The following is a 12,745-nucleotide window of genomic DNA, read 5'->3' on the forward strand; positions in this document are numbered from 1 at the left end:
TTTCTAAAGCACTGTAACATTAAAAACTGCTTTGGGTAAGTCTTGACAAAAGATGTACAAGATTCATATCCTGAAAACTACAGAACAGTGGCTAAAGAAAGATGGAGAAAATGGAGAAATACCATGTTTATGAATTGGATGACATTTTCAAGATGTCTGTTTTCTTTCACTTGATCTATAAATTCAACCCAATTCCTGTCAAAATCCCAGAATTATTTGTGTAAGGTAGCAAACTGGTTCCAAAATGTATATGAAAATGCAACTAAAATAATTAAAACAATTCTGAAAAATTTGGAAGACTTACATTCTCTGATTTCAAGACTTAACTATAAAGCTGTGGTTACCAAGACAATGTGGTATTGGTAAAAGGAGAGACATACAGAGCGACAGAACAGAATAAAACCCAGAAATAGACCATACGTACATGGTGAGTGGATTGTCAACAAGGTGCAAAAGTAATTTAGCGGAGAAAGAACAGCCTTTTCAGCAGATGGTGCTAAACAACTGGGTAACCACATACAGTAATAGTAAACCTACATCCATACTGTGCATCCGGATCCAAAAATGAATCAAAATGGACCACAGACCTAAATGTAAAACTTATGAAACTCCTAGGAGAAACCATAGGAGAACAAAATCTTTGTGAACATGGTATAAACAAAGATTTCTTAGATAACAGCATCAAAAGCACAATCCATAAACGACTGATAAATTGGACTACATCAAAATTAAAAATATCTGCTCTTTTAAAAGATAGAAAAAAGCCACAAGCTGGGAGAAAATTTTACATACCTCTTATCTGTATCTACAAAACATAAAGGATTTTCAAAATTCAAAAGGAAACCAACCAAATTTAAAACTAGGCAAAAGACTTGGACATGCTTTATCCATTAGCCCAAATCTAAAAAATAACATGAATTCTGGCAATGATGTGGAACAACTGAAACTTTTATGTATTGCTGGTGAGAGTGTGAAACGATACAGCATAGCTGTTACACCTAGAAAATAGTTTGGCATTTTCTTATAAACATCCCCTTACCATATAACCAGTAATTTCACTTTTGGGTGTTTACCTAAGGCTCATACAAAAACATGTACATGAATGTTTAGGACTATTCCTAATTGCCCAAAAGTGGAAAACAACCCCCATGTCCTCCAGCTGGCTAATGGATAAACAAACCTGTGGTACACCCAATAAGGGGCAACTCCTTTGCCTGCCATAAAGGGGAATAAACTGATAAACTCAGCAGTATAAATGAACCTTGGATGCATTAGTGCTTAAGTGAAAAGTCCTAGATTCAGTAGGCCACTTACTATAGGGTTTCACTTCTGTGACATTCTGGAAAAGGCAAAACTATAGGGACAGGGAACATCATCAGTGTTTGTGTGGGGGTAGTAGCTTAACTAGCAGTGTGGGAACTTTTTGGAACAAAGAAACTTACTGTAGTTACATACGTTTGTCAAAACATGCAGAAGTGTATGCTTAAGGATGAATTTTACTATATGTAAAGCTTTAAAAAATGACATTTTGTGAAAAAAAATGTTAAGCACTTAGATCAGTGACTGTCCTATCACCACCTGGGAAGTTAAAAAAAAAAAATTTTAGCACTGAATTAGGAGTTTCTCCATTAAATAGCAAAATTAGTCTTGGTTAAAGAAACATTTGTCATGATGACTTGATAGACAAGAGCTGAGATCAGAAGTACCTTGAGTCGGGGTGCCTGGGTGGCTCAGTTAAGCATCAGACTTCGGCTCAGGTCACCATCTTGTGTGAGTTTGAGCCACACATTAGGCTCCGTGCTGATGGTGTGGAGCTTTGCTTGGGATTCATTATCATTCTCTCTCCACCCTCCCCCTCCCCCCCCCCCCGCCAAAATAAACTAAAAAAAAAAAAAAGAAAAAAAGTACCTTGAGTCTAGAACCAACCTGTACTATCCTAACGTTTACACGACCATGAGAAAAGAATTCTAGAATACCACACAAAATTAGAATGATTAGGAATCAGTGACACCTGTCAGGGCAGTTTCAGTGGATTGGTACAGCCTGTTGCATATTATTACGTTGCTTACATTTTTAAACAGTTGGGAGAAAATAATACATCAATAGGGGATTAAACTAGGATACAGACATACTGTAAAATACTGTATAGCAGTTAAAGAGATGTGATGCATATATACTGATATGGGAAGATCAAAGACAAAATGTTGACTGAATATTCCAAACAGCACATAAGATATACCATTTCATTTTTTTTCCCAAAAAAACCACGTAATTACATTTGTATTGAGAGCATTCCTAAAGAGCTGAAGGCTATACAGTTCCCTGATTTGTTCAGTGAAAGATAATAGTAGTTATCCTGGGAATTGGGTGAGGACAAATCTAGGCATATGCTGTATGAATTTTTTGTAATCAGTATTTGTGTTTTAAATATGTACATATTGTATAAAATTGTGATTGTGAGATACTGGGTATCATATATAAATTATATGTAATATATTTAACACTAGTATATAATATAAATGTATGGTATGTATTATCTTATGTGTATTAAGTTATACAGTTGTACACTGTGTAATATATATCCTATAATGTATTCATTATATACAAATAACATTTATACAATTAACAATTTAAGGAATATTCAACGAAACGGTAGACTAGAGATTAGGAACATAAGAGGGTAGAAGTCAAAAGAAAGCTTTCTTAAGATGGATAAGATTTGAGAAGGTGAGAAGGTGCACACACTAATAAAGAACATGTGATTTTAAAGCGTCAGAAAAATTTGTTCAAAATAAAATATTATGAATAAAATATGTCTAGGATTAGCTTTAAAACAGTGTGGGGGACTGGGAAATGAATGAGGGTATGTAGATCAAGTCAGACTGGCCAGAACTGGTCAAGTGGGTTGATGGCCATGGGAGGATTTCATCACTCTTCTCCCTACTTTCCTGTTTGAGGTTTCCTGTAACAAACACAGGTGAATAACCAGAGTATATTTTCCATAAGGAAACATGGACAATGAAGTAACACGTGAAAAAGAATCTGTAACCAACAAACTACCAGAAAATGACGTGGTAACTGACTTTTGGGCCTTTGGAGAAACAATGCTGAAGGCACTCTATGTCGGTCCAGTCTCTCTGGCATCCTGGTAGGTCCTCTCAATCAGGGTTCCTCATGATCACCACATAGCACAGAAAATAATTTGCCTAACTTTTCTCTATTCTCCCAGGGATGGGAGTACCTTCTAGATCATACTAATAAATTACCTACAATGGATGCCTGAGGGAAGTAAGGCTTACTTGTCCTGTGAAATTCCAGTTGAGAACAGCTGCTAAATGCATAACACTGGACTGAAAAAAGGCATAATACAGTGTAAAATTACACTATTTTTTTAAAAAGGACAATGGAGAGGGTCGCCTGAGTGGCTCAGTCAAGCGACCGACTTCAGCTCAGGTCATGATCTCGCGGTTTGTGAGTTCGAGCCCCGCATCAGGCTCTGTGCTGACAGCTCAGAGCCTGGAGCCTGCTTCCGATTCTGTGTCTCCCTCTCTGCCCCTCACGTTCTGTCTCTGTTGCTTGATAACAAACTTAAAAAAAAAAAAAGCCTTAGGACAATGGAGATGTAGGGAGTTGACTAAATATGGCATAGCAAGGTGGTGCTCCCTATTGTAAAAAAAAAAAAACAAAACAAAACCCACAAATTTGCAATCTCTTACTTTTGGAAAAGTGTACATCAGAATCACCCCTGGAGCTTGTCCACAATAGAAACACTCTGCCCTCCAACCCAGGTAGTCAGGAGAGTCAGCCAGCTGAGGGGTGAAATCGGAAGGATATACGGCTTAGTTCTTTTCTTTATAAAGAGGTTCATCCTCTTGAAGGTAAGCTCTTCATTCGAAGGTTCTTGGACTGAACACCGAACTATGTTTATTAGCATTTTAAAGTTTTGTTATCTATTTTTCCCCACTCTAGAGACTGAGAGAAATTAACAGTATGATACGGACAGGAGAAACTCCAACCAAAAAGAGAGGGATACTTTTGGAAGATGGAAGTGAATCACCCGCAAAAAGAATTTGCCCAGAAAATCACTCTGCCTTATTACGCCGTCTCCAAGATGTAGCTAATGACCGAGGTTCTCACTGAGGTTAGTCTGTTGTATTGAAATTATCTTTTCACAAACCCTGTCCAGCAGCACCATTTAATGCATGCTCGAGTATGGGGCTCTTTTCCTAATCTTCCAGTATCCTCTTTGGATATTTCTACTCATCCCAGCTGCCTTTTTCCTACCACTCAGTGCTTGCCATCAAGACTGCTTAGAATCCAAATGTGGATTTTTTTTTTTTTTAACTCTTCGGCAAAGCTTTTACAAGAGCTGCAGAGAACAGAGCGTGCTCACCTCTGTGTAAGAGGTCTCTGTGGATGTGCTCCAACAGAGGGACTGTATTTCGGTTCCTTCCCACCTGATTCATGGTCAGCTTCTGGCCCTCACGAAAAGCAAAACAAAAACTTAGGTGTTTGTCCCAAAACGCCTGGTGGGAGTGGGAGGTTTTGGCATTCCTGCAACAGAGGGCAAGAGCCCCGATCTGGAGGCCCTAGATTCTTACCCCAGTCTCCTGTTCCCATGGTGTAACTGTTCCCTCTCCCCTTTAGGTGTGGTGGTGTGGGAAGTGCTGGGTTGTTTGGTGTGCAATGTGTGAGTGAACTTGTATAAGAAGTGGCACTTTAGGGCTGTAAAAAGCATGGTTTTGTAACCCAGATTTTGCTGTATATTTGCGATGGCACTTTCTATAATGTGAACTTTATTAAGTACAAAACTTCCAGGCTAAACATGCAATATCATCTTTGATGCTTTTGTACTTTTTTTAAACTGTTAAAGCCCCAGTAGCTGCCTTTGGGCATGTGTTTTTAATTCTCCAGTGTTTTGTTGTTAATAGGGATCAGTTGGCTAAGTAAAGATTTTAAATCAAGTTGAATTTTAAATCAAGGGAATATGAAAAATTCTGACCTCTTCTTTAAGAGGTAGTTATCCTGAAAGACACGTGTCTATTAAGGTGATAAAAGATCTTTGGGTATGTTCCTGGCAGTTTAAAAAATAGGTTGGAGAATTTAGGTTTTTATTAGTACATAGTACCATTTATAAAAATTAGAAATGTTATTTAACAGCTGTTGAATTATCTCTATATACCTTTATTAATCACTATCGTTCCAGCAGTTTTAAAGTTGAATGAATAATCTTATTAGGGAGAAAATTCAATTGTAAATTGAATCAGTATAAACCAAGTTACTGGGTAACTTCATATTGCTCTGAAAGAAATATGGAACTTACACTGTTCAGTTAGAATAGTGGTCTGCAAAAATATTTATAAAACCTCTTCAAGATACTTACTGCTACTGTAATTTTATATGAAAATAAGTGTATTTTTCAATAAAGCATTTATAAATTAATCTTTGTTTAGTTATATTGAGAAAGGGGTAGCTAGTTTCCTGCATAAATGACAAAGAGCAATCATTTATTGGTTTATTTTGTCTCTACAAAACACATTAGTCATTCATCATTTAAATATCTGACTTCATTAGAAACCGTTTTAACACTTTCTCTCCCTCCTGCCATAAAAATACAGTAAGTAATTTGCTTAAAAAAAAACAAAAAACAAATAAACCACTATGAACAAGTGTTCTGGTTTCCTCTCCCTCACCTAACATGTACCTCAGTGATGACAGGGGCTGGTAAATCAGGGAGACAGTAGGCTGAAGACTGAGGTTCAGATGATCTTCCACTTACAAGTGCTAATAAGCTACGGAACCTGCTCTCTCTCTACCTCTTTCCCGCGTCCTAACATATGTACAACTGAAACCATGGGGGTAAAGCCACTGGATAGCACGCCCAACTGTCTACTCTATTAGTGTAAATGAATGTGACTTACCTTTAGCATTATATTCAGAAAAATACTTAAGCCTCGAGGTCCCCAATAATTTGGAGTACTGAACTAGTTAACCACCCTAAAGACACTTCTGACAGAAGTAATGCATTACTTAAAGAGAGGTTTCCAAAACTTGCTGTTAGAACCTAAGCATCCATGGACACAGACAGCAGTCCTTGTTCGCACAGTTTTACTCTTCTAGCGGCCCTCTGCCACCGGTCAGCTCTCACCAGGCCCGCATCCGGCAGGAAAGTGCACGGGGCACCGGATTCGCCAGCGCTTAAGTTGCTACCGTTTTCTCTTCTTTACTGAAAGGCTGCACCGAACCAGGCTTTACCCATGACAGGCCAGCAACGTGAACACTTTTATTGTGCTGTTCTTCCGGCTTCTTCTAGGCATAATCAAGAACAGACATTAAAAATACGCCTGAGGAGTTTGTACCGTGCCAAAATCTCCATTTCCCAAAATGTTATTTGTATTTAGGATAAGTAGTCTCCAATGAAGACCTTCAGAGAGGAAACAATTCACTATTTCAAAAATGGTTATGCACTTACTTTCTGAGTCAGCATCTTCTCTCTGGCCTCATCATGTACAGAAGGATTCCACGGAGAAAAGCTTAAGGAAGAGAAAAATACTAAACCGCTCTGATTTACTAAATATGTATAACATCCATTTTTTAATACTGAAGCCAGTCCCCTTAACAAAACTTAAGGAATGATAACCCGTGTCGAACATGTAAGTTTTAGATGTTCATCCAAATGCTTCTCTCACAGGATGACTATCCCTTATAGAGCCCTGTACATGGGTTAGCTCATCTCAGTCTCTCAGCCACCTCTGAAGTACTGCTGTTTACAGGTGAAGAAAGCGCAGGAGTAAAACCAAGTAATTGCCCTGGGTCACCCAAGCCAGTAAGCACAAATACCAAGCATGCGGTCTGCAGAACACAAGCCCTTAACCACTGTGCCACGCGACCTTCCCAGCAGTATCTGTTGCCAAAGAGCGAAATCACGAACTCCTCAGTTCTCAATACTTCAGACGCTTCCAAGATTAAATATCATAGTGCTGAAGGAACACATGATTAACACTATTCAGTTTCCCTCCTTTCCCCAAACCTGAATGTCAGTGGGGATACGGCAGCTGGGCTCCAGCTAAAACTGCCAACTGAAAGAAAAGTCTGGATTTGAACGTGCACATTACAAACATCCTTAGGAAATCAAAGTCACTAAATAGCTTGCTATTGGCACGATATGCCAGTCGATATAAAGCTTTCTATTTAAGGGAAAGCCCAAGAGGTATCAGAAATCGAGTTGCCAACAAATTATAAAGGTTGTAGGCTAACAGATTATACACTTTCCCTTCAAATCCTCATTCTACAACCACCTGGAAAATGGAAGTACAAGATGGCAAAGTGCAGTTTATCTAGATCACGTACCACTTACCTGATTGCATAGGGGTCTTCTATTTTAGGTTGGTCGAACAGACGAGCAGTGCACATCTTAACACTGTCAACCACTTTACTTTTGAAAAGCTGAACATCTTTTTCATACCTGTGTTAAAAGTTTCAATCAGAAAGTTACCAACATAGTCTACTTAGCTGTTTTTTCAAATTTATCTGAAATAACAAAGCGGAGTAACATACAGGACTGCAGCCTCTGGGTTTAGGGGGCTTGCTGTATCAATCTTGTAGAAAACTCTTCGTGCGTACATTAAAACTTGCCAAATATGATTATGGTTCCGCCTGAAGAGAGACATGTATGATTACTGAAGCACCTTCTTGCTGACCTAGATCACCAAAGCAAACACTTCTTTACTAACCTCCATTTGGCAAATGCTCTCTTCACATCCAATTCACCTGAGGTGGGATCGACGAGTGGGTGAAAGACGGGAATATCAAACACCAAGTGCTGTATTTAAAGAGAGATGTGTCCTTTAATGGAAGCAAGGAGCTTATTAGACCCATACAGACAGCTGTAAAGGGAACTTCAGGCAAGGCAGTCCTGCTGTTTTAAGTCAGAGAGCTGCCTCAAGAGGCGTACCTAACAACCTCCACCATTTTCCTATAAAACTCTATTTTGCAAGCAAGGGGGTAAAAAGTCACTGTGCTACAGCACAATGGTCACCATGCACACAGTCGGTGCTGTAGCACAGCTCCCAGCCTCCTTTGCACACCCTGAGCAGAGAAACAAGGAAAGCTCATGGCAGGGGCTGGCACGGCAAAAGATAACAACAAAGCACAAAAATTCCCTTGAAAGTTGACGGAGTAGACGAAACATTTTAGGAAACTGAAATCATAAAATCACGAGCTCAGGAAAAGAACCAAGAAATCTTGCAAGTCCTTAAAGCCCCCCCCCCCCCCCCATCTCAGACCCAACAAATGAAGCCAGACTTGATTTCTTACTTACTGGACAGTCACCATCTGGGTAGTTATCAGGGATGTAAACTGTAAACTTAAATACACCATCCTGATAAAGTCCATGCCGTATGAATATTACTCCAAACCACACTGTAGGAAAAAATAAAAAACAGTTGAGGCCTAAGTTTCTGTCAGAGGAACCAAAAACGCTACATATTAAGAGTGAATCCTTCTTACTTAATGCAGAGCGGTAAGATGGCTGCACGTAGACCCCCGGGAGCTTCTGCTTCACAACCAAGGTACTAAGACAGAAGCAGAACAATGAGATTGTACGGAAGGAAACGACACACACATATCAAACAACCCTACATTCACTTTTCGAGAGAAGGAATAGTCCCTCGAGGGGCAGCTGACACCTGACACACAAGCCACGTCACCACGATCTCACGTGGCCCACACTGTGGCCCATTCCCCAGCTTTATAACTCAAGCTCACAGAGAAACAAGGAGTCAGAGAGGGCCCCGGACTAAGAACGTCAAGCCAAACAAGGTTACACAAAGATCCAAGTTTTCCTCCCAGAAGTCAGCGTTTCCAAAACATCATCTTGGAAACCAGCTGGTAGGTAATTCTGAACGAGACAACCTGGTTTCAGTTCTGGACATTAAATTTTCGGTAAATGAGAGAGTACAGTTCTTGCTTTTGTGACTGTGGACGACAGATTTCACCCACACACATTCAAAAGCCATTTGAAACACGGTTTTAGGTAATTAAAAAGAAAAATCGCACAGGCTTGCCGTCACTGAGGCCTCAACCCCAGTCTTCGTGGCAGAGGGCCGTGCTTACATGTGCAGTGTTCTCGGGGAAGGCAGGCATCGATACCAGGTGCTCATGCTATCCTCTACTCCTACACTGACCCCACCACGCAGACACCTGAATGTGTTTCACCCGCCAAGCCTGAATTTTGTTACAGAAATAACTTTGGGACCTCAGTCGACTGTTCTTATTGCCTACTTGCCATCACGCTTCTTTTTTTAACATTTTTGAGTAGTTACTCCATTTTAAGTCACTAAAATTTCAATGTGTCCACAGCAGTAGGGCTGGCAGATGCGTGTACCACAGTGAGGCCGCGCTGTGTTCTAATACAGACAGCAGATCTGAGGCCACAATGGAGGCCTGTCCGACTCGCTCCAGCCTCAAACACAAGGCCTCCATTATAAAGCTGAAGGGACCACTGCCACCAAATCACACTCCGCCAACTGTGCTGGGGCCTCAGACCCTCTGACCGTGACACAACACGAGTACAGTGAGGGAATGTGTGGGGATGCTGTACAAAGGGACTTAAAAATGACAGAAGTGAAGAATTCATTCTCCATACTTTGGCCCCAGGAACAAATGAGCAGACCCAACGCTGTGTGAGCCCCTGTGGCGGGCCAGGCGCGGCCAGTGCTCCCGGCCCTCTGTGGCCGCGCTCCTCTCCGCCTGTGACAGACGTGCAACCTCAGTCAGGTTCTTACTTGCACGAAGCCCAAATCTTTCGAACTCCCCTGTAACTGCCTACTTCTGTCTTTGTGGGTCACAGAGCAGAACTCAAACCCCCTTTCTAACGACAGGCCTTCAAATACACGAAGGCAGTGTTAACGAGGACCTCCTAAGTTTTCTCTAAGGTAGTGGTTCCAGTTCCTTCAATTGTTGACTCCTAAGGTCTGATTCCCTGACCCTCTGACTGGGACCTTCGCCTCAGCCAGTCAGGATGCCTCTTAGGAGGTGGCCACCACAGTGAAGCACACGCCTCCAGCTGGAACTGACCCAAGGAAGAACAGATTGCTGCCCTCCCGCTGCCCCGCTCTCTACAAGCACCTGTGCAGGAGGGGACTTCCTCACTTCATATAAAGGAACACCAAAATTAAATTACTCAGTTCCTGACCTGCTTATTAATCTTAGTCTCTTCCTCTTGCTCTCCAAAACAGACATGGAAATGCAAGCCCACGTTTGCCTTTGCCTTTATTTAAAAAAATTTTTTTAATGTTTTATTTATTTTTGAGAGAGAGAAAGCATGAGCAGGGGAGGGGCAGAGAGAGAGATGGAGACAGAATCAGGAGGCTCCAGACTCTGAGCTGTCAGCACAGAGCCTGATGCAGGGCTTGAACTCAAGAGCCATGAGATCATGACCTGAGCCAAAGTCGGACGGTTAACTGACTGAGCCACCCAAGCGCCCCCCACGTTTGCCTTTAAATCTTATTTACCTGATACTGGAGGGTAATGCATTTGAGCTTTAAGATTCAACCACGCAGCCATTTATAGAGTGCACCAGAATAATTTTCATTTTCATCCTCAAAGGTCATTCAAAATTTAACCGAATAGTTTAAGTACTTACAATTCTGCAAGAAGAGAGTATTCCAGGTAGAAGGGTCCATAAGAAGCATGTGTGCCATTTGTGGACTGTGCTGCTGGCGCGGGGGATGTAGGCTTAGTAATGGGCAAAGCGTTTTTGGGAATACAAGGTAGCTGTTTCTTTGGAGCGGCGCGTGGAGGGCTGGTTACCACGTCCCCTGTTAATGCCTTCTCTTCACCATCTGATCGCTATTCAAGATGAAGTGGTGAGAACATTTGTTAGTTAGCATGATTCTTTTTTTAAATGTTTATTTATTTTGAGAGAGAGAAAGAGAACATGCACAAGTCAGGGTGGGGCAGCGAGAGGGGGGGAGAAAATCCCAAGCAGGCTCTGTGCTGTCAGCGTAGAGCCCAGTGTGGGGCTCGAACTCACGAACCGTGAGATCATGACCTGAGCCGAAATCAAGAGTCAGACACTTACTCAACTGGGTCAACCAGGCACCCCTGTTAGTATGATTCTTAAACCATGAGAGTACATGTGATGCACTTTTATCCTTGACTTAAAAGCTGGAATGGCTCTTTCACAAGGACGTTCCAGCACCATGATCAAGGTGACTTGAAAGTCCTCTGAGCAGGCCAACCATTAGAAAACAAAACTGAAGGAAGACTAAAGCAACAGAAAACTTTTTTAAAGCTGTACATCCTATAAAAACAATAAAGCCAATATTTATTTACAGGATTTATGTGAAACAGGAAGAAATGGTTTCTTCTGGGGACCCCAAAAACAGGGCAAGGGGTTACTTAGCAAACAGACAACTGTACAAGACTAGAAAGTCCCCTGGCTCTTAGGTGCTGTAGAAGGTCAGGTGCAAAGCAGCTCAATAGTAGTAGGAAACCAGTCACCACCTGATGTTAGCACCTCACTTCAAAACAACGAGTGACTCTATGCTCTCACTTGTGCTGCTCTGATTCTGATCTTGTCTCTGATGGATGTGAACCACGTGTGCGCTATCCCCTGTCAGCATACACTGTCAGCCGGTCAAAGACATAGGTCTAAATGAATCAGAGATTAAACCATCACCTCATAGGCACTTCCTTGGCTCAAGTACAGCCAGAGGCTTTTTAATTAGCTTCATTAAAAATGGATATCGTGTCCATAGAAAAAAAGATGATTAATGGTGGTGTCTCCTAAAGGTGGAATTATGGCTTATATTCATTCTCTTTTTGTCTGCATTAAGCTTTCATAAAACGTACTGTTCTTGCAATTTAAAAATAGACATTCTGTTTGGAAAAATTAAACCAGTGCCCGCAAGTCTGAGTTGAGCACGGTGAACAGGTCTTTCTCAAGGCTTCTCTAATGGAATCCTGCAGATTAAGTAAAAAGACTACCATAATGTGTCACAAATTTCATCATGTGTAAATATAACCGAAGTCAAAATAATCTTAGAATTACGATTACAAGAATTGTCTTCTATTTGAGCCATGATCTCAGTCTCAGAAACTGACTTTAATCAGCTAACTACTTATTTCTCAAAGTAAAACCTAGTGGTGTCTGACTGGCTGGGCCAGAAAAACATGTGACTCCTGATCTTAGGGTTGTGAGTTCGAGCCCCACCTTGGGTGTAGAGATTACTAAAAATAAATAAATAAACTTAAAAAAAAAAAAGTACAACCTAAAACCAGGAAAGCAGGCAATTCAATTTTGTTAAGATTATAGTCAACCTTGGTACGAACTATTTTGACTTCTACTTCGACTCGAATAGGTTTCCTCACTACATTTATCAACTACACCTACTTTGCGGACAGAGCTTGCAGACATGCTCCAGAAAGGGTTCATAACGTGGACTCCAAACAAAGAAATTCAGTGGTCTTGTGTCATCAAACTCTTCGGTCCTCAGAAGTCACTTTACCTAAAGATGAGATGGGAAAACACAGAAACATACCAACACCAACAGTTAAGACTTCCAGAATAGTTAAGAACTAAATCTGACACTCTAAATAGAAGCTCAACCTAACATCACGTAATAGTTATAAAAATTTAAGGGAACAAAGTCTTCAGAAAGTTTCCTTCAATACCCTCCTCACTCTTCTGACTCCAATTTCTTTCCCAGTTTTATTATTATTACTATTTTTTTTTTTTTTT

General features: G+C 40.8%; 2 protein-coding genes across 3 annotated transcripts in view; one reads left to right on the forward strand and one right to left on the reverse strand.

Annotated features, from left to right (window-relative positions):
- RBL2 (RB transcriptional corepressor like 2) overlaps positions 1-5,442 on the forward strand; it is a 56,533-nt gene extending 51,091 nt beyond the window's left edge. Inside the window, exon 22 of the mRNA XM_040498023.1 lies at positions 3,970-5,442. Within this exon, the coding sequence (XP_040353957.1) occupies positions 3,970-4,140 (171 nt within the window). The 3' untranslated portion in view covers positions 4,141-5,442. The remainder of the gene's footprint in view (positions 1-3,969) is intronic.
- A 60-nt stretch (positions 5,443-5,502) lies between these two features.
- Positions 5,503-12,745, reverse strand: part of AKTIP (AKT interacting protein) — a 15,384-nt gene continuing 8,141 nt past the window's right edge. Inside the window, exons 3-11 of one of the 2 annotated variants that reach the window (XM_040498026.1) lie at positions 12,398-12,512; positions 10,646-10,851; positions 8,509-8,573; positions 8,321-8,421; positions 7,734-7,822; positions 7,558-7,656; positions 7,358-7,465; positions 6,473-6,533; positions 5,503-6,306 (exon numbers count right to left, since the gene is read on the reverse strand). In XM_040498026.1, the coding sequence (XP_040353960.1) occupies positions 6,199-6,306; positions 6,473-6,533; positions 7,358-7,465; positions 7,558-7,656; positions 7,734-7,822; positions 8,321-8,421; positions 8,509-8,573; positions 10,646-10,851; positions 12,398-12,439 (879 nt within the window). In that variant the 5' untranslated portion in view covers positions 12,440-12,512 and the 3' untranslated portion in view covers positions 5,503-6,198. Of the gene's footprint in view, positions 6,310-6,472; positions 6,534-7,357; positions 7,466-7,557; positions 7,657-7,733; positions 7,823-8,320; positions 8,422-8,508; positions 8,574-10,645; positions 10,852-12,397; positions 12,513-12,745 lie in introns of both variants that reach the window. The other variant, XM_040498025.1, reaches the window with a different exon arrangement.

This window comes from Herpailurus yagouaroundi, unplaced genomic scaffold (assembly GCF_014898765.1).
Source record: "Herpailurus yagouaroundi ecotype Mexico unplaced genomic scaffold, PumYag 190, whole genome shotgun sequence".
In the NCBI taxonomy this organism is placed as follows: Eukaryota; Metazoa; Chordata; class Mammalia; order Carnivora; family Felidae; genus Herpailurus; species Herpailurus yagouaroundi.